The sequence below is a fragment of the Diabrotica virgifera genome, chromosome 6, assembly GCF_917563875.1.
Source record: "Diabrotica virgifera virgifera chromosome 6, PGI_DIABVI_V3a".
Lineage (NCBI taxonomy): Eukaryota > Metazoa > Arthropoda > Insecta > Coleoptera > Chrysomelidae > Diabrotica > Diabrotica virgifera.
The window spans coordinates 179,962,634-179,990,481 of NC_065448.1; the positions used below are offsets into that span (position 1 = coordinate 179,962,634).

Genomic DNA, 27,848 nt, shown 5'->3' on the forward strand with positions numbered 1-27,848 from the left:
CAATCTAATCGTAAAAACATCCCAATAACTTACCAATATATTGAAAATAATGCTGACTAGTGAAATACCAGTGATCGAAAGCCAATACGGAATTCCAATAACAGTGTTAAGAGCAACACAAGGAGTGAAAACTGTCACTCCCTGATTGAGGAGCGCTCTTACGATATAAGTTCCCGAAGCCAGCTGTTTAACCAATCGAGATTTGAACCGCATATCCAAATATTGGTACACTGAAGTTATTCCAAGGCTGAAATACACCGGCACGAATATGAAGCAAACTATAGGATAGGCCAGGACCATGCCGTAAAGGGTTTCCCACATTGTGGCTCCTCTATAGAATAGTTCCGAAGGGTAACCTAAGGGAAAAACAAGTTTTTAGTTTAATGGATGACAAGGTAGAGGTTTTTGGGTCGCCGCGATATGATACGATATCATATTCGAAACATTGTTTAATGCATAACTTTAAAGGTAGGCGGTTGGGATGTTTCCCAACTATATATACCTATCGACACACTGTAAAAAATCTGAAAGATGATTTTATTATAAATAATATATATTATATGCATATTATGTTTATATGGAATTCAAATTTTATTCAAATGGAACTGGGCAAGAATTAAGATAAGTACCAAAAAAAGTTTATTAATTTCAAGCTGAAAATTTGTTAATAGCTTAACGGTGTCTAGTCGGACAAACTTTGATGTACGGGAACACTGGAACAAGGGAATTTTTAACTGTGGAACAGGTTACAGGTTTCGAACGTCAGACTACGAAAACGTCCCATGTATTTTGTCGGACAGAACTTCCAATTGATCTGTTACCCCTTTATTTAACTCGCATGAAAAAATTAGAGCGCAATTTACCACCTACAGAATTCCTGTCATCTGAAAAATGTTCTACGTGTCGGACTTATTAAAATGCCCAACATATCTGTCGGACAAACATTTTTTCATATATATTATATAAAGTTTGCTATGGAATGCACTTAAAAACAACCTGCTAATTTTCACAATCACAAACTTGCTAGGATGACACGTTCCACAATTCAAAACACGTTCCACAATTAAAACTTCCCCTGTTCCAGTGTTCCCGTACATCAAAGTCTGTTCGACTAGACACCGTTAAGCTATTTTCAACTTGCTATTAACAAACTTTTTTTTGGTACACGGAATTCAGGCCTATAAGTATTATTGTAATGGGAATTAATTCTAAACTAATGGTTTACGTTTCGATTTCCACCCCGGAGGTCATTATCAACAAAGATTATTAAAAAATTGTGCGAAAAGTAAATCATCTACGGCAGCACTTTCGCCACAAATTTTTTTGAAACTAATTTCGTGACTCTTTTTGAACCGATCCAACCAGCAATTATTACTGGCTCGAAAGTCTGCGTGCCCTAATTGTTCTGCGAACTGGTGAGCCTTTTCTTGGAGCATGGGACCTCCAACGGGTACATTTTTATCCTGGCACTGTTTAAACCACTTAATAACAGCTTCTTCGACATCCTGTAGCTCACCTTTCAACAAGGGGAGGGGGGTGGGAAGCAGGTCTGATTATTTTCATGTGTGGACTTGTCTGTGAGTCGCCACTATCTATACTCAACTACGCTAAACCAAGGTTTGGAACGGAGAAATGCGTAATACGCTTTTGTAAAATCTTTTTCTATAATTTTCAAGTTTCTGCAGCATATTATAGCAAAATGCTTTTTACGTTATTTGTATTAAATATCTTGATTTTGGGTTTGTTTGTTAATTTATTGGACTCCCTTGTTTTCTTTATCAAATAGAACGCATTTTGGGCTTTAGTTACCCTTTCATTAATTTCTTCTTCTATTCCACCGCTAGCTTCAACATATAGCAAAACTTCTGTACATTTTCTACTTCTTCTCCTTCAATATAATATATCCCTATTTCTCGTTCTGTATTTATCTTTATAACTTTGTTTTTACTTTATCGTACTATATACGTAGTATAGTATAATAGATAAAGTTATAGGATCGTGCAAAAAAAATTTTTTCAGATTTCACTTTTTTTCGACGTTTTGAGTCCCCCTGAGTCTAAAAAGCAAATAAAAAAAACATGTCGGAAGTATGTACGTACGTACGTACGTATGTACGTACGTACGTATGTCGCCACCGCCCAGCAAAAACTACTGGACCGATTTTGATGAAATTCGGTATGAGTAAGTTTAGGAGAATTTTGTCGAGAAACTAAGCTTTTAAAAAAACCTCTCAAAGGGGGGCCGAAATAGGGGGGTTATTTTGGGCCCATTTTTGCAAATTTTGACCGAAATGAATGAAATTCAACTCAAAGTAAGCTCATCGATAGGTAAATAAAAATACGGAATTTGACATTTCCAAATTCAAAATGGCGGCCAAAATGGCCGACCGCCCACCCGACACATTTCCCTATCTATCTAAAAACTTGTTGAAGATAAGTTTAATTTGAAAAAGTCGTTGTATAGTCTAAAGATGGGGCTATAAGAAGGATGTTATCGTTTTTCAGAAAAAGTTACGGGTTGCCTATATTTAAGGGGTCACATTTTGACATAAATTTGAACTAGATTTTCTCAAAAATGGCTCCAAGGAATTTTTTTATTTTTTGATATATCTTTGATATCCTATCAGTAAATTGAATGACATTAGTCATATATCTTAGCTCCCCATAGGAGGGGAGTTATGAATTTTTTATAAAAAAATATTCGAGTGCCCGTAACTTCCTTCTTAATAGAAACTAAAATTTGAAATTTTGCAAACATATATGGTACTTTATTATCTATTATCACAATAAATTTTACCAAAAATATGGCTTCCGGTTGAACCGGAAATGAATAAAAAATCTTAATTTTTTTAGATACGCCCTGTATATTTTAACATATTTTGAAAGAATGCAAAATTACCTTTCCAATGACATAAAATTCATTGCTGTAGCTCAAAAACTCGAAAAGTTACGGTAAATAGAAATTTTGCTATAATCTTATGTGTGTCCTCTCTCACGCGTTCATAGCAGAGCATTATTGTAGGGCAGTCAATGAGGGTATTTGGCTCCGAATTCCATCCTACTACATTGATGTACTTGATATTTTCACAGTAAGTAGGGAATAGCTCAAGAAACAAAATCTACCCTATATACTATGGCGCTTTTATCTTGGGGCGGTTCCCACTTCTTCAAGGGGGTGGAAAATTTGTTGGTCAAAATAAGCACGAAAGTGGCTAAAGAACCTATTTCTAAGCAAAAACTGGTCTATACTTTTTTTTTGGAACTCAATACTTTTTGAGTTATGCGTAGTTGAAAATTGGCCATTTTCATTGAAAAATGACACCTTTTCGGACGGATTTTTTGTGAATACCTTAAAAACTATGCATCTAACTAAAAACACTATATAAAACATTTTTTAGATTATAAATAATAAAGAGATTCGTTCCTTCGTAAATGTTCTATTTATAATACAAAAAGAGATATGGTAGGTGAAAATAGTTTGTTTTTTGGTGCATGCTCAAATTGGTGTATTCAACTTGAAATAACAGAGGAACGGTAGGTTTTAGGTGTATAATGCTACCAACACCTTTTGTAGTGTTTGAAAAGGCCTTTAAAACGAGCAGCGTTAAATGTCGGTTACTTACAAACTAAGCGAGATATGGTGCAAAAAAATATATGACTAATGTACTTTAAGGAAAAATGAAAAGTATATACATTTAACTCCCCATCTACAATAATTTAAATGCATTGTTTTCCTTCTACAATACCTTTTAATATATATATATAGTGTTATTTCTACTTTCAAAATGTTGAACGGGTTTAAAATGAATGGTTTTTGTAAAAAATGTGATCAAATTATAGAATGAATTTTTAAATTTTCTTAAAAATCTTCCTTTTTCTCCATGTAATTCGAAAATAAAAATATTTCACCCCTGAGAAGTGGTGGGAACTTCCCCCATGATAAAAGCGCCATAGTATATAGGATAGACTTTGAATTAGGAGATTGGGCTACTCCCAAAATTTCATTAAAATCCATGCAGTAGGATAGAATTTGGAGATAATATCTTGTTCTTAATCTCGCGCATTGACTGGCGTAATCGAAATAGAATGAAATGCAAATATTGTAAACTATTAATTTCTCAGAAAAATGAACTAATTTGAAATGAAAGTATGACTATAATATTCTATTGATTTATGCAATAATCTACACATCTATAGTGTGTCCCCGAAATATGGCATCGAACATTTTCTCAAATGCAGGAATTAATGATGCGTAGAACCATAAAATACTTTTAAGTACAGTAGGTGTTTCTAAAATATCAAAATAACGAGTAACTTTGTTATTTTTATAGAATTCCAGTATCTAGTACCATAACGATAATAGATCGGTACGATAAAGTTCTCGGGCGGCCCTTCCGTCCAGCGTTTTTTATGTTAATCTCTTATCCTATTTTTCTTGCTTCTTTTGTCACCTTATCTGTTTTTTCTGCATATGTTGTCTTTTTTCGGACATCAGACATATGTCGTCGTCAAAATCTAGATCTCCAAACTGACCGAAAGCATTCCATCTAATTCCTGTTTTATTTTTCGTTGCTTTCTTCGTGACCCAGTCGATTAAGGTCAAAGTTGGAGATGAAATACGGTGTCGGCCGGTATGCGCTCTACCGTTTTGCGCCCTCACCTGAAATCGGCCGGTTTGCGCTCTAACACTTTCTTAATGGAGATGTATAGCTAATTATTTTCTTATATCGACCGTTTTGCGCTCTCTTGTAATCGACGTTTAATTTTATTCTACCATAACAATCAGGTAACGGTTAGGCTAGTAAAATTAGTTTTAAAAAATCATAAAACTATAAAAAATGGATATAGTCTAGATGATGTGCACAGCAATTGGAAGGTGGAAACACCTTTAAAATGATGCTAAAGAAATCACGGCTTTTAGATTTCAATGCCTATTTTTTTTTTGTAATTCTCATTATAGCAACACGTATAGAAACATGGATAATTTTGTTTTAATTACTTGCTTTTATCCTGTAGATATAGTAAAAATTGCGATAAGCTTTTATTTTAACATTTAAATTTAATTTAGTATCTCACTGAAGTATGTGGTTCTTGATAATATTACGAAAATTAATGTCTAAAGACGGAAATACCCGAAAGTTAAGTTAGGACCGAAGGGTTGGGTCTTCCTCCTTCCCCACAGATTTTGAGTCAGGTAGGTTCACCAGACTATTATTGTAGAATGAAATTAAAATTATATTGCAAGAGAGCGCAAATCGGCCGCTTAAGGAAACTATAGTAGTTAGATATTTCTATTATGAAAATTGCAAAGCGCAAACCGGTCGATTTCAGGTCAGGGCGCAAAACGGTCGAGCGCAAACCGGCCGATTTCATGAAATACATATACCCTTATCTGATTCCTCTACCTATGTTGATTGGTTCTATGAATTATCCATTGTGCATGATTTGTGCGGTATAATTTTCATTTTCATAGAACGTTTTGATAATTCTTATGTATTTTTATAGAATTAATTATCTTTGTAATATCTCCCACTTTTTTTCTGTTAATCCAGTCAAAGGCTTGTCTAAAGTCAAATAAATTTATACAGATTTTGCTCTGTTATTCTACTGTTTGTTCTACAACGTTTCTTAATGAATTATTATGATCTGTGCATGCTTTATTACTTCTGAAGCCAGCTGGGTTTGGTGTTAAGACAAAACAATTATGCGTTTGTGTATAGTCTGTTTATATATTATATGTTTGTGTCTTGTGTAATGCATATTCTTCGAGTTTTTAGTATCCCATATTTTTGATATTTTCTTGTTGTTGGCTTCTTCTTTTAGTATTTGCAGCCAAAGCCTGCTAGTTTTGCTGATGGATTTGCTCCACATTTTTTTCATTAAGTCGAATGAGAGCTTCTAAGCAACACACTCTCTTTAAATCAGCCTTTAGGTTAAGATTTGATAGGTAGTTTGGTTTGAATCTGATGGATCAATGACATTAAAAGTATTTCAGGACCAAAACGGAAACGTCTGGTAAAGGACTGAGATGCATGTAGTCCACAGAAATAAGATTTTTTTCGGGACACATCCCCCTCCAGGCCGAAACCAAATTTTTTGAGTAGTATGGACATCTATAATAATAAACTGTAGTTTTCCTGCAGCCGATTTTGATAATATGTTGTTGTTTGTTGTTTGTTGTTTACTCCTCTTGATTCCATTTGGAACATAGGGCCTCTACAGTCCCCCTCCATTCATCTCTGTTTCTGGCCAGGGCTTTCACTTCTTTCCATGTTAACCCATTGTCTTCTAGCTCTCTGGTAATATTTCTTTTCCAGGAAGTCATTGGTCTGCCTTGTTTTCTTTTTCCAGTTGGTTGGTAATCCAGGGCTTGTTTGGTTATATCATCTTCATTTTTCCTTAATGTGTGTCCAATAAACTTCCATTTGCGTCTGTTTATCGTTTTGGCTATCGGCTCTTGATTAGTTTTTCTCCAAAGTTCCTTGTTACTTATCCGATTTGGCCAATATATTTGCAATATTCGTCTAAGGCATCTATTTACAAATGTTTGAACCTTTTGTATAATCTTTTTCTCTATTTTCCAAGTTTCTGCTGCATATAGCAAAATACTCTTTACATTTGTATTAAATATCCTGATTTTGGTTTTGGTTGTTAATCTGTTGGACTCCCATGTTTTCTTCAGCATATAGAACGCATTTTGGGCTTTAGTTATCCTTCCATTAATTTCCTCTTCTATTCCACCGCTAGCGTCAATTATGCTTCCCAGATAGCAAAACTTCTGTACATTTTCTACTTCTTCTCCTTCAATGAATATACCCATTTCTCTTTCCGTATTTATCTTCATAAGTTTGGTTTTTCTTGTGTTAATCTCTAGTCCTATTTTTCTTGCTTCTTTTGTCACCTTTTCTGTTTTTTTCTGCATATGTTGTCTTTTTTCGGACACCAGACATATATCATCTGCAAAGTCTAGATCTTCAAGCTGACCGAAAGCATTCCATCTAATTCCTGTTTTATTTTTCGTTGGCTTCTTCATGACCCAGTCAATTAAGATCAGAAATATGCTTGGAGATAAAATACACCCCTGTCTGACTCCACTGTCTATGTTGATTGGTTCTGTGAGTTTCCCATTGTGCATGATTTGTGCGGTATAGTTTTCATAGAACATTTTGATAATTCTTATATATTTTAATGGAATTCCATATCTCTTTAATATTTCCCACATTTTTTCTCTGTTAATCCGGTCAAAGGCTTGTCTAAAGTCAATGAAATTTATATAGATTTTGCTCTGCCATTCTATTGTTTGTTCTACTATGTAGTCCACAGAAATAAGATTTTTTTCGGGACACATCCCCCTCCAGGCCGAAACCAAATTTTTTGAGTAGTATGGACATCTATAATAATAAACTGTAGTTTTCCTGCAGCCGATTTTGATAATATACATAGTTATAAACAAATGAAGATCAAAAAACCGTAAATTTTCGCTTTTTTCGTCTATTACCAAAATTTTAAGCATTTTAAACAAATTTGAGAGCGAGAAACTGATAAATCGTATAAAAAACTTCAACATGGCGTTCGCTGAATACGTCTATTCTTATTGGTTGCTTAGAAAATGGCAAAGTAAATCATAAATTTTGAGTTTTTATAAATATTCGTAACTTGTGTAAAAATTAACTTAGAACCTCTTATTACATGGAATTTTGAGACTTCTTGTGCTTCAATTTTATTTTAAATTTCAAAGCAATTGATGAAATAGTTTAAACGTTATTTAATTTGTTTATCCCAAATTCATTTTCTTTGCAACACTATAAGCCAGAAAGTTATGAGGTTACATTAATACTTCGGACAGTTTATGAAAGAAGAACATTTATAATATTAACTTAACTTAAAAATGACAAAAAGTAATTTTAAACAGTGTAAAATTATTTTGCAAAAACATGTCGATTTTTTGCTTACCTATGAACAATTAGTATAACTTTTTAACCGAGAGCCGTAGAAAATACCCCAGGCTGTGGGTGAAGAATAGGTCGATTTCAGGATATAATTCAGGAATTTTTGAAACCTATCAGGTGTTGTAAAGGACGATGCCAAGAATAACTTCTACTAAAATGTAACCAAAAATATTGTGCGCTTTTTTTTTAATTGCGATTTTCATTTGTTAAATTTGCAATATTTATTGATTTTTAATTTTGCAGCTTAGGATATTGATTTTAGAGAAAAACTTTTTAATAGAAAGTTGTAGTAAATTAAAAAACCTACAATTTGAGGTACGGTAAGTTTAATTTGGTTAATTGCTCATTGCAAAACAGCCTGCGAAAAGTCCAAAATGACCGTTCTTTACAATTGCATTATTTATTGTACAAATATTTTTTTTTAAAGCTTTAAAATAAAGACCTTTCAATTCCAAACATAAAAAAAATTGTAAAGCCAGATTAACGAATTTGTTGCTTAGATATTATAAATTGTTTATCCCAAGAGGTCAAATGTCGAAGGCTATAACTTTTTGAAAAAAAATCGTAGAGAGTTGGTGAAACATCTAATCTCCTTCTAAAGAGTTATATTTTCATATTCTAATGTAAATAAATGCGTAAAACATTTTTAAACCTCTAATTTTTGGGTTTGAAAATAAGGGGGCAAATTTCGTTAAAAACATTTAGAGCTGAAGCGGCCCTGTACATCCTATGAGTTTCTAACTTACAGATTATTGTTGCTAAAGATGAAACAAAGATTTATAAAAAAATAAAAAATTTCTACGACCAACTGAAGCCGAGATAATTTTTGGGTTTGGAAATAAGGGGGCATATTTCGTTATAAACATTTAGAGCTGAAGCAGCCCTGTACATCCTATGAGTTTCTAACTTACAGATTATTGTTGCTGAAGACAAATCAAAGATTTATAAAAAAATAAAAATTTTCTACAACCAACTGAAGCCGAGATAATTGTTTTTTTTTTTCTTAAGTCGTAGTGCCTTTATTTATAACAATTAAGAAATTATTTTACAGTCATTGACTAAAGAAGGACTTATATTATCTTAAAATAAGAACTATTATAAAATATAATTACATTTAATTATTAAAAATTATTTTTAAAATCGGTGCATTTGCGAGCGGCCGAATTTTGCAAATCGCCCGGCTCGCTTCAAATCCGCGCGGTCGGAAAATTTTTACGTAGCTTGTATTAAATTTGGAGAGAAAACAATTTAATAATATTACCATTATAATATACAGTCTATTTACCACTGTATTTGTTTTTTCTTGATAAACTTTTATATGTGAAATTTCATTTCTGAAGAAATAATATTACAAAAATGATACATATATATGAAATATATAACTATATTTTAATTTTTTCATTGTTATATAAATATAATAATAATAATGTTACTTCTTACTATAATATACAATATAAAACTTTTTCTTCTTGTAGTGACTATTCTTTTTGGATTTCACGTATAAAAGTTTATCAAGAAAAACAAATACAGTGGTAAACAGACTGTATATCATAAGGGTAATATTACTAAATTGTTTTCTGTCAAAATTTAATACAAGTTACGTAAGAATTTTCCGAGCGCGCGGATTTGAAGCGAGCCGGGCGATTTGCAAAATTCGGCCGCTTGCAAAAGCATCGATTTAAAAAATAATTTTTAATAATTAAATGTAATTCTATTTTATAATAATTTTTATTTTAAGATAACATAAGTCTTTCTTTAGTCAATGACTGTAAAATAAATTCTTAATTTTGTTGTGAAGCTATTTTCTTGTGGCATTTTTTACAATTTTAACTATTTAGAATGGGAAATAAGCCACAATATTATTAAAAAATTATTATAAATAAAAAATTCTTAATTATTATAAATAAAGGCACTATGATTTAAGAAAACAAAACAATTATCTCGGCTTCAGTTGGTTGTAGAAAATTTTAATTTTTTTATAAATCTTCGTTTCGCCTTTAGCAACGATAATCTGTAAGTTAGAAACTCATAGGATATACAGGGCCGCCTCAGCTCTAAATGTTTATAACGAAATTTGCCCCCTTATTTTCAAATCCAAAAATTAGAGTTTTACAATTGTTTTACGCATTTATTTACATTAGAATATGAAAATATTCTCTTTCAAAGGAGACTGGATGTTTCAATAACTTTCTACGATTTTTGTTCACAAAGTTATAGCCTTCGACATTTGACCTCCTGGGATAAACAATTTATAATATCTAAGCAACAAATTCGTTAATCTGGCCTTAAATTTTTTTTTATGTTTGGAATCGAAAGATCTTCATTCAAAGCTTTAAAAAATAAAAAAAAATTATTTGTACAATAAATAATGCAATTGTAAAAAACGGCCATTTTGGACCTTTCGCAGGCTGTTTTGCAATAACCAATTAACCAAATTAAACTTACCGTACCTCAGTTTGTAGGTTTTTTAATTTACTACAACTTTCTATTAAAAAGTTTTTCTCTAAAATCAATATCCTAAGCTACAAAATTAAAAATTAATAAAAAATTGCAAATTTAACAAATGAAAATCGCAATTAAAAAAAAAAGCGCACAATATTTTTGGTTACATTTTAGTAGAAGTTATTCCTGGCATCGTCCTTTACAACACCTGATAGGTTTCAAAAATTCCTGAATTATATCACGTTTTTTCACCCACAGCCTGGAGTAAAAATGATTTTTTCATATTTAGAAAGACTGAATTTTTACATACATTTATAAAGAAAAACAATTGTCCTATGACAATTAGGGACGAAGTTGATGGGGGAAAGGGGGACGAAGTCCCCCTTTTTTTAATTCGCATGTTCTTACAAAATAATTTTTCAATATGTAGAATTATTTTTTGTCATTTGTTTTAAATTAAATTAACAGTGTAAATCTCCTTCTTGCATAAACTATCGCTAAAGAACGCCATGTCGAAGTTTTTTATACGATTTATGAGTTTCTTACTTTCAAATTTGTTTAAAATTAAGTAAAGAAACACATACTTACAATCATTTAATTTACTTCGACATTTTTGTCGTGTTTCTTTACTTCATTTAAAATGAACTCACATATGCAACCCACCCAACAATTGTTTAAAATGCTTGACTTTTTTGTAATAGACGAAAAAAGCGCAAATTTATCAAAAAACTAAGTTTTAAAATGAAAATGGTTGAAATTGAAAATGGTTATTCATTTTTGATAAAAATTTATAGTTTTCTGATCTTCAATTGTTTATAACTATGTATATCATCAAAATCGGCTGCAGGAAACATTATAGGTTATTATTATAGATGTCCATACTACTCAAAAAATTTGATTTAGGCCTAGAGGGTGATGTGTCACCAACAGGATATTTTTTCCTCATTTCTCTGAACTAATGGGAGGAAATGGGAGAACATTAGAACTATGGAGTGGAAAAAGAATTCAAAAAGATGCTTACCTAAAAAAGATCGCACTCCCAGCGTCCCTCTGGCTATACTCAGCATCATCGCTGCCATTGACACTTTGCCTGCTGCAAATACATAGTCTGCTTTTGTTTTTTCTTTGGGTCCGAAGCACTTTGAGTAAACTGCCACAAATGTACTAGCTACGACAAAGATGAAGAACACGAGGTAGTCCCATACCATACTTTTCGCGTCCTTCGACATTGTGATTGGTTCTGTTTATTTTTATTGATTGGTAAAATCTGAAACAAAAAAATATTTGTAAATAGTGCATAACTTGGTTCATATGTTTAAATGTAAATTATAGTAAAAATAATTTTGATGCAATAGTTTTTCCAAAAACGAATTTAATTGTATAAAAATGTTGTTAACAGTTTTTAAAAAAGTGTCGACCAAATGGAGTAAGACAACAGAACGTTTTCAATCTGATTCAGATCATCATCAGTACATTTCGTATACTAAATGAAACTAGCACACTAGCTGTAATGGTGACATCCAAATATACGGTTTTAAGGATACATTTGTAATAAGTAAATGGTAATAAGGTTCTTCTGACATTCTTCTGATCAGAAGAGGGACAGGCGTCACAGATGTCATAGAGCGAGTATCATGGCTGAAGTCGAATTGGGCGGGCCATGTAGCCAGAACGAAGGACAGGATGTGGACCAAAAAATTACAGTGTGGATACCAATAGAAGACAGAAGAAGTAGAGGTAGACCACCTACACGATGGACAGACGACGTCAAAAGGATTGCTGGGAATTGGTTGCAGAAAGTCCAAGATCGACAAAACTGGAAGAAATTAGGGGAGGCCTATGTTCAACTTTGGATGCAAAAGGCTGGATGATTATGATGATGATGATGATGATGATGATGATGAATAAGGTTCTTGTCACACGCATTTAGATAAAATAGAAAACCAAAAAAAAAACAAAACTTGAGAATATGTCTTGGATATCTCAAGTCAACTCCAATAAATATTATGGAAGCAGAAGCCCTAGAACCACCATTACAACTGAGAAGGCAACTAATCAGTAACAAGTTCATCACGAAAGTATTTTCCAAATCCGCAAGTTATATAACACCTATCCATGAACTTTCAGTTTCAGTACTCACACAGTCGTATTGGCTAAAAAAGAGAACTCCACTAATTTGTGAAAGTTACACGCACTCAAAATCCAACTAATATTTTCAGAACATCCACATATTCTGTTTTCTAAACAACTCAAGACATTTGAGATCGACCACTTTCTCGAAACGGTTAATCAACGATCAAAACAAATCCGTAGAGGCGCCACTTTTTACGATCACACCACAAAATATCACGAAGAGACCAGATTACCAGATGAGGCAACGATATATCCAGCAGAAATTTTTGCAATAAGTGAAGCTCTGAAATATATACTTACGACTGATAGATCAAAAAGTATTATTTTTACAGATAGCAAAAGTGTCGTCGAGAGACTAAAAATATAGGTGCGTTCAAGAACTTGAATCATCTAGAAGTAGAAATATTACAGACCAATTATGAAATACTTAGCTCGCAACGAAAGGTGATAATAGTTTGGATAAAAGGACATTCGGGTATTCAAGGAAACGAAATTGCCGATAAGTTTGCAAAGTCTTCGTCAGACTTAGACAGATATTGTATTAATCAGCGTATTCCTTATACCGATTTGAATTCCATACTTAAAATTCAGCTCAAAACTAAATGGCAAGAATTGTATAAAAGCAAACAAACAGGACTAAATTACAAATCATGTCAAGTCCAGATCCCGAGGCGGAGAGGGTTCCGCAACCAAAACAACAGGAACTTTATTATTACCATTAACCGAATAAGAACAAATCATGCAATGTCACCAACCTATAAATGTAAAATTGGTTTAATTGATGATACTTCATGTTTATGTGGTGAACTGGGAGACTTAACTCATATTATACTTGGATGTTCATTAATAGTCCAAGCACAGATAAATTCTATAATGAAATAATTAATAACAACATTTTCTTACCCATAAATTTAAATTGTATAATTTTCAATACGAATAATAATATATTATATTCCTTATATTATAATCACACCAAGAGGTGCAAAATGAAATTGTAAATTACTAATCACATCTTTGTTATCAATGCTGCAACTAGTTATATTTTGTACGTGTGCACCGAAAAATAAAAAAAAATGTATAAAAAAACAAAAAAAAAACAAAAAAATAAAAAAAATTAAACAAAAAAAATTAAAAAAACAGTAGTAAAAAAGAATAATAAGAAGTTAAAAAAACAAACTAAATTATACATATAAAAATATAAGAAAAAATTAAATTATAAAGAAAACAAAAGAAAAATTTGCACACATTAATCTTACCTTAGTAATATTTTCAGCATTGTAATTGTGAGGAAGGATGAGTTTTAAATAAAAAAAAATTATTATAGTTAAATAAAAAAGTGTCTGGCTAATTTTTCCCTACCAAAGCCATTAAATTAATTAAAAACAAAAGGTTCTTGTCAATTCGATTAACAGACCAAAAAAAGTTTCGAAAAATATTCATGATCAAAAAAAAATTTCCGGATATTAATTCGACTTCGCGTGGTATTCGGTAAGAAAATTCCACACCAAATTTGCATTTGAAAATCCAAAGCTGCATGAACAGATTAATAGCGCGCCATAGCTTTGTCAGCAATTATTTAGGCTTTCAAATTCGTAATTTCTACTCATTGCAGTTGCATGGGAATACCATTTCAAGATAGAAAATAGTATATTCTTCAATTTTACATAAGTTTTGAGTAACTACAAGTGATAGAAAATGAATCAAAACTAAATTATGTAAACAAATAAAAACCAGTCTGTCAAAAATGTTCTGTTATTATAAACGTCAAAACATTTCCACTATAATTCGCTGTTGGGTACCCCACGAGCAAAAAATTTCCGATAAAATACCTCCGTTGCCATGGTGATCTGTCAAAATAACGTATTTTGATTGGTTCAAAATTACAGGTGTGGAATTTTCACTAGTAATACCACTAGAGGTCAAATTATTTCCGGAAATTTTTTTGAGATCATGAATATTTTGAAAATTTCCCGAGTCGCAGACGAGGGAAATTTTCTAAAAATATTCATGATCAAAAAAAAATTTCCGGATATTAATTTGACTTCGCGTGGTATTCGGTAAGAAAATTCCACACCAAATTTGCATTTGAAAATCCAAAGCTGCATGAACAGATTAATAGCGCGCCATAGCTTTGTCAGCAATTATTTAGGCTTTCAAATTCGTAATTTCTACTCATTGTAGTTGCATGGGAATACCATTTCAAGATAGAAAATAGTATATTCTTCAATTTTACATAAGTTTTGAGTAACTACAAGTGATAGAAAATGAATCAAAACTAAATTATGTAAACAAATAAAAACCAGTCTGTCAAAAATGTTCTGTTATTGTAAACGTCAAAAAATTTCCACTATAATTCGCTGTTGGGTACCCCACGAGCAAAAAAGTTCCGATAAAATACCTCCGTTGCCATGGTGATCTGTCAAAATAACGTATTTTGATTGGTTCAAAATTACAGGTGTGGAATTTTCCCTTAAGGTGATACAGTAGCGATCAACAGGTAGCCAAAACGCGTTCCAAGATTGTGGCTGTAATTTTGAATATTTTTTCGAGATATTTGGCACACGTATTCGTAATATAATAAAGAATGGCGGTACAGAGCCCAATTTAAAAATATATTAATATGTGGAAATTATTCTGTAATTAAATAACGTTAAAATAACGAGCCTGTACCGCCATTAAGAAGAACAAAAAAATACACTTTCTTCAAATAAACTTTTTTATCCGATGCCTAGATTTTGTATCATTTTGGAACTACTAATGACATAAAAAATTTTAGTAGTTCCAAAATGACACAAAATCTAGGCATCGGATAAAAAAATTTATTTGAAGAAAGTGTATTTTTTTGTTCTTCTTAGTGGCGGTACAGGCACGTTTCTTTAATATTGTATTTAATTACAGAGTAATTTCCACATATTAATATATTTTTCAAATTGGGCTCTGTACCGCCATTCTTTATTATATTACGAATACGTGTGCCAAATATCTCGAAAAAATATTCAAAATTACAGCCGCAATCTTGGAACGCGTTTTCGCTACCTGTTGATCGCTACTGTTTCCTCTTAATTTACAAATTAATATAATAGACTTTACTTGAGCAAGTGAAGTAAATTATGTAAGATATTTTACTAAGTTTACATAAATGTTTACATTGCAATTCTTTTCGAGCTTTTTTGCCTTCCTCATCTATACAGGGTGTTTCATTAATAATTGTCCATATAGTAACTGGAGAAATCTTAGCACAAAATACGAAGATTTAACCTAAAACACTTAAATAAAATGTTGTTCCTTACTGAGTTGCAGGGTGTTTTATCTAAAAATTTAAAAACTATTTTCGCTCAGCATTTTAAAACTATTCGACGTATCCTTTTCATACTTGGCAGAAAGTGCGACTACTAGACACCCTACTAAATTATGATAAGCAAACGTTTCTAGCTACTACCAGAGGCGTACGACAGGGGATGGTGAATGGTTGACCCTTCTCAAATTCTACGCCACTGGAGGAATTACTATTTTAGTGCCATTTTTAGATTCTACAATACTTTCTACGTAAATAATATATTCTTCATTGGTATCGATAAAGTCATTATATTTCGAGATATTTGAAGTTAAATATGAAACGGCACAGTTATTTTGATTAATTTATGATATGATTCATATGATTAAAATTTAAAAATTATTTGTACCCAGTACTTTAAAGCTATTTGGCGTATCCTTATCATACTTGGCAGACAGTGTAGGTACTGTACACCCTACTAAATTAAGATAAATAAACGTTTCTAGCTACTACCAGAGGCGTACGACAGGGGGTAGTGACTGGTTGACCCTTCCCAAATTCTACGCCACTGACGAAATTGCTATTTTAGTGTAATTTTTTGATTTTGTAATACTTTTTATGTAAATAATCGACTCTTCATTCGTAACGATAAAATGATTAGTTTTCGAGATATTTGAAATTAAAAATAAAGCGACACAATACACTGATCAAAATATCCGCGTCGTTTCATTTTTAACTTTAAATATCTCGAAAACTAATGACTTTATCGTTACGAATGAAGAGTATATTATTTCATCGAAAGTATTGGGGAATCCAAAAATTGAACTAAAATTGCCATTTCGCCAGTGGCGTAGAATTTGAAAAGGGTCAACCATTCACTTTCCCCCATCGTACGCCTCTGGCAATAGCCATAAACGTTTGTTTAACAAAATTTAGTAGTTTGTATAGTACCTATACTTCCTGCCAAGTATGAAAAGGATACGTCGAATAGTTTGAAAACGCTGAGCAAAAATAATTTTTAAATTTTTAGATTAACACCCTGTAACTCAGTAAGGAACCACATTTTATATAAGCGTTTTAGGTTAAATCTTCCTATTTTGTGCTTAGGTTTCTCCAGTTACTATATGGACAATTATTAATGAAACACCCTGTATAATGTTCGAACAAAATAGAAACAATAAGTGATGCATTCCATCGTTACTTGATGGAAGTTAATTTTTTCTAACAAAAAAGCACTGAAAACTAATTTTTTCAATACTTCCACTAAATTTATATGTACAATCTATTGTCACTACAGCTGTTCAGCAGAGTGTCTTTCTTAAGTGATGTATTTTTACTACGCCTCTACACTTCAAAGACTTTCACTCAATAAGTTAAGAAAGTGAGAACTGTTTGTTGGGCATTCAGAATTATATCTGTATTTTGTAATTTATTATTTTCCATAGATTCTAATAAAGATAGCTTAAGGAATTATTTTGAATATGGAGAATTTGAAGTTGTTCAATAAAAGAAAGATTATCTAGAAGGTGATGTGCATACGTAGAATCTCTTTTGCTCTTATTGAAAGACATTTGTGTTCTGCTATACGTTCGTTAAGGGTTCTACCAATTTGACCGATGTAAGTTTTTTGGACAGTCACCACATGTAAATTTGTATACACTACTGTGTGTAGAAACAAAATGTGTTTTGGCTCTTACTCTTAATATATTTAATTTGCTTAAAATTTTATGTGTTCTGAAAGCTAAGGTTATTCATTCTTTTATGTATTTGACTATTTTTGTTAATATCTTAATTCTTATTAAAAGCAAAAGCACCTAATTATAGACCTAACCTATTCTGTATCTTCTTCTGCGCACTTTATATATTATTATTCTACAGGTCTATTTTGATTTTGGAAACAGCTATACAAATATAATATTTAGGAAAATGTTAATTATAGTTTTTGTTGGTATTTTAAATACTAGTTATAAGAATAATGATTTGAAAATAGTTAGAAAATCTCTATAAGGGTATAACTAATAACATATATTATACTTTATTAGTAAGCAAAGTATTAAAATAATATTTTTAATAATAGGATCTCTGCTGTTAAACATGACTTTTTTTATTGTGTTAGGGAATTTTGCAGCTAATTATTTTTTTGCTATTTGAATTTATCATGATAACCTTGACAATAACCAAAATAATTGACAGATGAGGAGCATTTAGTAATCGACAAACTAGCACGTATTTATTGTTTTTTTTTGCAAATAATCTAATAATAGGTAGGTACTAATTATTGATTTTGTAATCATTCCCAGAAAATGAATGAACAATGTGCTAAATCCGGATTTAGTAGAATATTAAAACGATATTTATTCTCATATTATCTTACATCTTCAATAGTCTTTGATTTTTGGAAAATATTTGCTGATTTTAGAAATGAACCAATACCGACAATAGTGAATATTTGCACCTAGTAAAACTAATTGTTTAATGTATATACATTGTCTGCGATCTCTCTCTCTCTCTCTCTCTCTCTCTCTCTCTCTCTCTCTCTCTCTCAGACAATTAATATCTAAATATAATAATTGTTCCTTTTACATGAAGCAATACTAAATTATGTGGTTAGTATAAGATCTTTTTCCTAATAATATTGATGCGGTAGGTCAGTATGTCTCGGTCTCTAGACAGACGGGCCAGTATATTAAAGATCCTTATGAATATTCCAGGATACCAATAGTGACGGAATAACAGTTAGTGAAAACAGATTCGAAGCCCAAGATAAGTCAGTTAAATAAAAAAGAGTGTGTGTACTTTGTACGCATGTATGAAGTTATACCTACTTCTATTTTTATGATTTCAACGAAACAAATATATTGTAAACATTTTAATTGTATTTTTATTTAAATATTAAACTAACTTTAATACTTAAAATAATACCAAAAATTAAAAATATCTTTATTACGTCATTTTTTATGAACTGGAGCGTCCCCGCAATTGCTTTTCTCGTGAGAAATCGTATAAACTCTAAAAAACGTCGTTATTCGACAAAAAATTTATACTATAATTTTCGATTTTCTGGTGTATTTTCGTCAAATTTTAACATCATTCAAAATGGTAAATTCTCGAAAAATAATGTTAATCTGTCATTTTTTGACGAACTGGAACGTCCCCGCAATTGCTTTTTCCTTGAGTAATCGTAGAAAATTGAAAAAACGTCCGATTTTCTACACAAATAATGTTTAATTTTAATCTAAGTATATAGTCCAGAAAGCCACTGCGCATCCGCTAGGAAAAATATTCCGATTCGGATTTTTTGCACAGTCTTACTCAAAAAGGACCCCTTTTAACAAATTTGCATGTTGCCAGGACCAAAAGTGGGTCAAAAATTTTTTAAACGTTTTTTTTTGTTTTTTTCCCAAAAATTATTTTTTTGCATGGAACAAAGTTTTTTTTAAGTTTCTTGGATCATTCCAAACAGAAAAGGTCTTTAGTGACTTTTCTCTAAAGTTGATAGTTTTTACATATAAGCGATTAAAAATTAAAAAATTGCGAAATCGGCCATTTTTAACCTTAAAAAACTATGTGAAAAATTTAACAATTGAATATTGCCAAGATAGGTAGATATTCTTTAAACATCGATTGATGAAATCCCGAAGAGTTTTTTGCAATGCAGTATTCCAAACTTTTTGTTTTTTAATTTCTATTCACGCGTGCGCGACAGTATTTTCCACCGTTGCATGTGTATACAGTATGGTGCAAATGAAAGGAATAAATTCGTTATATCGTAAACCGGCGACTTTAAGGAAAAAAGCCGAAATTGGTCGATTTTTATTTTTAAGTTATGATATTGTGGCATATATGGTATACTAGTGACGTCATCCGTCTGGGCGTGATGACGTAGTAGATGATTTTTTTGAATAAGAATAGGGGTCGTGTGGTAGCTCATTTGAAAGGTTCTTCAATTCTCTATTCAGTAATGTAAACATGTACATAATTATTTATACACGGTGTCCAAAAAATTTTCTAGCACACGACCCCTATTCTCATTTAAAAAAATTTTCGTTACGCCATCACGCCCAGATGGATGACGTCACTTATATATGCCACAATATCGTAACTTAAAAATAAAAATCGACCTGTTTCGGGATTTTTCCTTAAAGTCGCCGGTTTACGAAATAACGAATTTATTCCTTTCATTTGCACCATACTGTCGGTGGAAAATAGTGTTGCGCACGCTTGATTAGCAATTAAAAAACAAAGGAGTTTTGAATATTGTATTGCAAAAAACTCTTCGGGATTTCATCAATAGATGTTTAAAGAATATCTACCTACCTTGGTAACATTAAAATTTTCAGTTTTTCACATATTTTTTGAGGGTTAAAATTGGCCAATTTCGCAATTTTTCAATTTTTAATCGCTTATATGTCAAAAACTATCAACTTTAGAGAAATGTCACTAAAAACCTTTTCTGTTTGGAATGATCCAAAAAGTCCAAAAAACTTTGTTTTTGACCCACTTTTGGTGCTGGCAACATGCAAATTTATTAAAGGAAGATTGTGCAAAAAATTCGAATCAGAATATTTTTCCTAGCGGATGCGCAGTGTCCTTCTGGACTACTAACTTTAACGTGCATACAAAGTATTCACACATTATTTTTTCTATATTAATAAGTCCAAAAATATATATAAAAAACTATTTAAAAAGTCAGTACAACTATAAACTCATTTTTGTCTCTGTTCTCACAACTTTTAAAATACAACCTAACAACCATAATCATGAATAAAAATTACAATACATTCTTTAACCACAGCCGCCGTATTGGAAATGTTTGATATGTCATTGGAATACCCAATCAGAGCAAACGTATAACATATCTGCGCGTAGCACTAACAATTTTTGATGAATTCGCGCATATTTGCATTTACCCCACTCGCGCCTAAAGAAGTATAACTTCAAAAATAAAAACCTTACATCAAAATATGCACATGGGATGTTAAAACGTTATTTGAAACAGGAAAGCTTAATCCATTCGCTGTGGATCAGGCGCCAGCTCGTGATATGGTTACTTCAGTAAGGTGCCGTTCACGCGCCAGCGAGTGATACGGTTACTTCAGTTAGGTGGCGTTTAACAAACTGGCTTCTAGCCAAGTTTCATCCTGTTCGATCGCCAGCGAATGGGTTAAATACCTATTAATGAAATGGATAGACTTCATCTTAATACATTAGACGTCTGTGAAAAAATACATTCTGTCAAAAAACATAAAATAATTTTTAAGATCATCAGATATTATTACTCTGGGTCGAACAATAAGTGACATCAAAAAAGCGTCACACTGAAGAAATCGCTTTAGTATAAAAATGTGTACCATTAATAGATTGGGTACCGAATGCTAATACAATTAGCTGCATTCCCATTAGATATACATATAATACAACCATACTCACCCATTGTATTCACCAAAAATAAAAACGGTAAAACTTACATCAGAAGCTTTAGTTATGACAAAAAACACGATTTCTTGGGTGCACTCTTATCATCCGCAAAGGTGGTACTAGAAAGTACTCTCAATATTACTAGAAGTTTGGCCTAACATTGCCGTTAAGTCGAACAATAAAATGAAAGAGGAGAACGCATGCTGCAATTCAATCTGTAACCTTTTAAAAATGACGTTCGAATGAAGAGTATTAAGAGAGACTGAAAAAACTTATTTTGTCGTGAAAAATAAACATAAATAGAATACTAAGAGTTAATCAGGACAGTAGGCGGAGTTTCCTAGGTAACTATTAAAATAGCAAAGAAATTGTGTCAAAGCGTCGTCAAAATTTAGCAACATTTGGCAAAATCTAAGCAAAATGGACTGCGATTCATCATTTTCGTTGAGGATTCGTTGAAAATATAGCCCGTAAGTTATAAGAAGTTTTATGATCAACTATGACAATAAATAATAAATTTTTACGTTTTTGTTTGAAATGAAGTCCAGTTGTCTGAAAATGAGCAGTATGTGTATATATTTCTATAATTACTTTAGCGGCGGAAAATATTGTAGAGTACGACTTGAAGCAGAGTCACTAACACAACCTCCGAAAACTAAGCTGTCAAGCCATCAGCAACTTTTAAACAATATGCTTAAAATATCTCCTGAATTTATTAAAATTACCACTTAAACAATTGAGTCACAAATGAGGAGGTCGTCAGATAAATGAAGAAGAACTAAGAGGTACTCAACATCAAATCTTGAAAGTTACAATTATTCTGACACATAATGCGAAATTAATTCAGATATGTTCTACTACAGGCCATCCTGAAATTAAAAATATTTGGAAACTGAGGTCCAGGAAGAAGAAGAATATCCTGGTTAAAAAACCTCAGAACCTGGTTCAACACAACATATATACAGCTTTTACGAAGTGCTGCATATATATAAAAGAGGTAAAGGCAGTTTTTGTTTTTATTTGATTCAGAGTTGGACCACCATCTCCAGATAGCTATTTCTGCATATATGCGTCTTCAGTGAAGCTATGCAGTCACAACTCTAAACCAAATATTAACATCCTGCCTATTTAAGGGAAAACAACGCGATGCAATGATTCCACCTTTGATACCATCTCTCGTAATACGAGGCAGACGAAAAGCCCCAGAAACAAAGTTTACTACATTTAAAAAATTAAAATAATTGAAATAAAAATAATAAATAATATTTAAGATTGCCATGATGATCGACAACATTCGTCACGGATATACACATCAAGAATAACCACATAAAAAGAAGACCAACAGTGCTAACAGGTAACCGGTAATCTTCCGTATTAGTAACTAGCTGCGTGAGGAAAAAAATGCTGGTGATGAGTTTACCTATCTGAGGTGATCAGTTTAGGGGTCTCCGAAGGCTGCCGGTGATCAGTTTGCTATATCCTGGAGAGTATGATAATTGTATGGGTGGCTATAAAGTAATGAGCTCGTACAGGTCTATCGCCGATACATAGCTATTTTTTGTTTTTCAATATACGACATAATATTCCAAAAAGAAATTTATTCCCATTTTATTCTATCTATTGCTTTTATTTTATTAGACAAGGCGAAAACGGCGGATTCGTTAGAAAAAATATTCCCATGAGATTTTTTTTGCATAATCGCATTCATGAGACATCCCAGAATAACGTTCAAGAAGTCACCCACGTGAAAAGTGGTCCAAATTTTTTTTAACAATTTTTTAATCAAATTGCAAAAAAAAGTTTTTTGGAGCATTCTGGACAAAAAAGGTCTCTTGTAATTTTTCTCCAAAGTTGATCGTTTTCGAGTTATAAACAATTTAAAATTGAAATAAACGAAAAATGGCGATTTTCAAGGCTTAATAAATTGCTTAAAAGTTATTATTATGAAAGTCAGAAAGTGACTAAATCAAAGTCGAAAGCCCTCCCTACAAGATCCTGAAGAAATTTTTGTCATTATTTTATTACTAAGCTGTTATTTTTAAGTAATAATAATGAGCGCCTGCACGTATTAGACGGCCGTCTATGGTGAGTGCGAGAGAGATGCCATTCCGGCAGTCCAATGGAGCATCTTACTCGCACTTACATTTACAGCCGCGTCAATACGATTTTACGGCTTATTGTTATTAATTAAAAATAACAGCTTAGTAATAAATTAATGACACAAATTTCTTCAGGATCATGTAGGGGGCATGAAACTTTGATTTAGTCACTTTCTGACTTTCATAATAATAATTTTTAAACGAGTTATTAAGTCTTAAAAATGGCCATTTTCGCGTTTTTCAAATTTTAAATTGCTTATAACTCGAAAACCATCAACTCTACAGAAAAATTACAAGAGGACTTTTTTGTCCAGAATGGTCTAAAAAACCTCAAAAAAATTTGTCCGGAGCAAAAATGATAATTTTTGCAATTTGATTAAAAAAAATGTTAATAAAAATTTGAACTACTTCTCGAGTGGGCGACATCTTGAACCTTATTCTGGGGTGTATTACAAATGTGATTATGCAAAAAGATCTCATGGGAATATTTTTTCCAACGAATCCGCCGTTTTCGCCTTGTCTATATGTGTTTTACTCTTATTAGTAACTTCACGATAATAAAGACATTAAAAAGAAAAATGTAAAATCTCACGTAGCAGAGCCCATTTTCTGAACGTTTGAAATCACCAAATGATTTTTTATGAGTAAAAACGTTCCAATTATCGATATAAAAACGGTGTAAACAACATTCGGAAAAACATAAACAACGATTATTGATTATGCCAGTTACACAATCACTCATTTTTAACGAGTAAAAGGACCACATGTAATTGCTTACTAATGATACAGATTTTGTTCACAAATTGGTCGAAATAGAAAATGATGCAAGGTCACTATATATATTTTTATACCTTAGTAAAGTACTTCCCAACTGAATAATTAACTTGAATAAATGAGCCCAGGAAAAATTATTTATATAACTATTAAATAATTGTTAATTTGTTTGAATTTTTTATGGAAAATGCTAAATGGGAAGCAGTCTTAAAAAAATTGTATCTCGGAAATTGTGAATCCTACAGACTTCTACTAAACATCAGTTAAAGGCCTCGTACAAAGGGCGGTTTGCCAACGTTGACGTCGCGGTTTACCTAAAAAACCCAACCGCGGTTCAAGTTAACATAGAAACAAATGCAACCGCTCAACATCGTACATATGAAACCGCCAGTTTACCAGCGTTTAAACTGGTATCGCGGCGTCGACGTTGGCAAACCGCTCTTATATGGACAAGCCCTAAGGAAGAAGCATAGAAGTTTTTTATGCGTAGACCTATATCCGTATTTATAGAAAAAAATTATAAGGCAAAAAGAAAAATTGCGTTTTTTCGTGTTGTTTTGCTTCGTTATTTGAATATATGACAAAAAAAATATTTCTAACTTTAGAAAGTAACACTTTGATAGGTACATAGAATTCACACTAGTTCCTGTTTAATACCCCAAAAATGCGTCGCTTTAAATGAATTCCGTTAGCACTCCGCAGTTTTTTCATATTTAGGGGTGCATTGAAAATATGAAGTAATAAAACCACGTTAACGTTGTAGTTCCTTTTAGCTCCCTTTTTTGGACATAATCAATAGTCTATAGGTTTGGGAAAGAAAAACTAGAGTCTAGAACTAGATCTACGAAGGAAAAAGTTAAGTACATAGTATATTAGGAAATCAAAATATATAATTGATAGATTCGACCGTTACTTGATGGATGTTGTCTAACAAAAAAAATTAAAACTTATGTTTCTAATAGAGCAACATTTTGTTTTCCAGCTAGACTCTATACACAACACAGCACTTAGGCTATCTCTTGGAGCATTCCGAACATCACCTGTAGCAAGTTTATATAGTGAAAGGGGGCCTTCCTTATATCATCGACGAATTTTCTTTACTCTGTCACATGCAACGTCAATAGCGTCAAATGTAAACAAACCTCTTTTTAGTAACACATTCACTAATAAATATATAAATCTCTTTACCAACAGTACTAAACACAAACCTTACTATTAGCGAGTACGGTGTTGCCTGAGATGTCTCGACGTCGAATTCCCAGATATTCTTCCAATCAATATTAAAAACCCTTCACCTTGGTTACTTAATATTCTTAATATAAATATTGGGCTAACCCAATTTGAAAAACATACTAATAGTCATGTAGAGATCCAGCACCATCTAGATTTAGTTCTCAAAGAGAATTACGAGTATTATTACAAAATCTTTACAGACGCATCAAAGTGTCAGAGAGGAGTAGGATGCTGCCTTCGTTACCCCAAGCAATACATATCAATTTCGTCTCCTATCCTACTTCTCGATTTTCTCTGCTGAGCTCTATGCAGTGCTCAAAGCTATCATGTATATAAATTCTAATGACATTTCTATTTCAGTTATCTTAAGTGACTCACTAAGCGCTCTTCAAGCCCTTAAACGGATCTATCCCAAAGGCCCTATTGAGAAACACATACAATTCGAACTGCTGCAGGCTCAAGAAAACGCTAGACGAGTCAGATTTATATGGACACCATCCTATATTGGCATTGCAGGCAACGAAAAAGCTGACCAGTGCGCGAGTGAAATTGCCGTATGTGCCGATATAGAAAAATATGAGTGTCGAAATACCGCGAGTGATATAAAAACTTACATTAAGAATCGTGTTTTGTGCAAGTGGAAAAACGAATGGCAATCGTCTCAAACCTCACTGAGACTAATTAAAAATGGCATTATAGCCTGGGAACTCTCAACTCGTAACAGAAGAGAACAGCTGGTGATAACTCGATTGAAAAGTGGACACACGAGGCTTACTCATTCATATTTATTGTCTAAAAGCGATCCACCTGTATGTGAAATATGTAAAATGTACAAGTTACTGTTAATCATTTGTTAATTGTATGCCCCCGTTTTGGACATGGAATAGAAGAAGGAGAGGAAGACCAACCAGTATTATAATGGAGAAAAGGAGTCAGAGGAATAATGAGAGATAGAGCCATAAATTAGGAGGCATGGACCAACCAAAAAAGTTAGGGGTTGAAATGCGGGATGCGGCAGAGGCCGTAGGACCCTCCTAGATACATAATACAGAATATTTTTGTTACTTTTTACTTACCATACAAGAAGTGTTTTAATTCAAACATGGAGATATTTAATATCTATTTCACAAACGAAGGTAGAAAACTATAGGTACTTCAAAGCTCCGCGTTACCTTTTACACTTTCCGGTGACACAATTATATTATATTTATTATAATATATTAATCTGCTTGTTCCAACTGGGTTGATCAACAGAAACAAAGTTAGAAAACTATAGGGTCCTCCAAACGTGAAGGTATTTAGTTCAAACATGAAGATAATATTTAATTTCTATGGAAAAATATTACTAAAAATCTCTTGATTATTTTATAAATATTTCCTGGTGGAATTTTACTGCAAATAATTTAAAACCCACAAGTAAAAAGGTTTCCGTATAATAACAAACACCACTACTGAAATTATCTAAAATACATTATTGTTTTTTCGAAACTATTTTTCGGCTAAACAAACAAACTAGTACCTAGTCCAATAAATCAAATCTCGACAGGAACAACATAAACACCAAAACAACAAAACAATAACAGATCTTATCTTATTACCTTGGTACCTTGTCCAGGTAAACACTAACAGGTAGGTTATAGTGCAAGTTGAGTGACCAATCACTTGATAAAAACAACACAAATGAACGCCATTTTCTTCGGTAGAAGTGTATTTAAATGATTTTAATCAAACGAGCAAATATTTAAATTGGTGTAATATTATTAAAAGTTATGTTGATAAGCTTCGAGCAAACATAACACATTAAATCGGCATATCAAGAACTCATTAAATTGGGATTTATCTGACAGCTTACCAGCAGTACATCCATTATTATACACTGCTCAAAAATTCCAATCAAAAATATACCAAACCGAGATTTAATACATGATTCATTGTTATTTTGATGTTTAGAAAAATTTTAAAACCGAATTAGTTAATATTTCGTTTTCTAAATTCCTTTTATATTTTAAAGATTCATTTGAAAATTTTATAATATATTTTATTATACAATATGATAATATCAGCAGAAAAAACCAAATGTATGGCAACATCTAAATACCCACTACGATGTAAAATCGAAATTGATGGGAAAATAATAAAGCAAGCTTTAGATATCTGGGAATAGATATTATAACCAGTTACGGAGGTGTTGAAGAGGAAGTACGACAACAAAGCTTAAAAGCAAGTAAAGAGGCGGGATATCTTAATGACACAATGTGGAAGAACAAACACCTAAGACAAGTCACAAAAGCAAGAATCTATAAAGCAGCAATTAGACCTATATTAACATACACGGTGGAGATAAGACCTGACACATCTAAAACGAGACGACTACTAGAAACAACAGAGATGAAAATACTCCGACGAATATCAGGGAAAAGTCTGTTGGATAGGGAGAGAAGCGAAAACATAAGATCATAATATAATATAGAAGACATAAATGGATGGGTGATAAAACGGAAACAGGAATGGAACGAACACATTAGTA

The 27,848-nt window shown here is 32.1% G+C and overlaps 1 protein-coding gene across 4 annotated transcripts in view; it reads right to left on the bottom strand.

Moving 5' to 3' along the window:
• The window catches only part of LOC114328180 (sodium-coupled monocarboxylate transporter 1), a 542,514-nt gene that overhangs the window by 194,191 nt on the left and 320,475 nt on the right, over positions 1-27,848 (bottom strand). For 3 of the 4 annotated variants that reach the window (XM_028276963.2, XM_028276962.2, XM_028276964.2), the window contains 2 exons: positions 11,412-11,657; positions 34-356 (listed from right to left, as the gene is read on the bottom strand). In XM_028276963.2, the coding sequence (XP_028132764.1) occupies positions 34-356; positions 11,412-11,619 (531 nt within the window). In that variant the 5' untranslated portion in view covers positions 11,620-11,657. Of the gene's footprint in view, positions 1-33; positions 357-11,411; positions 11,658-26,919; positions 27,126-27,848 lie in introns of those variants that run through there. The other variant, XM_028276961.2, reaches the window with a different exon arrangement.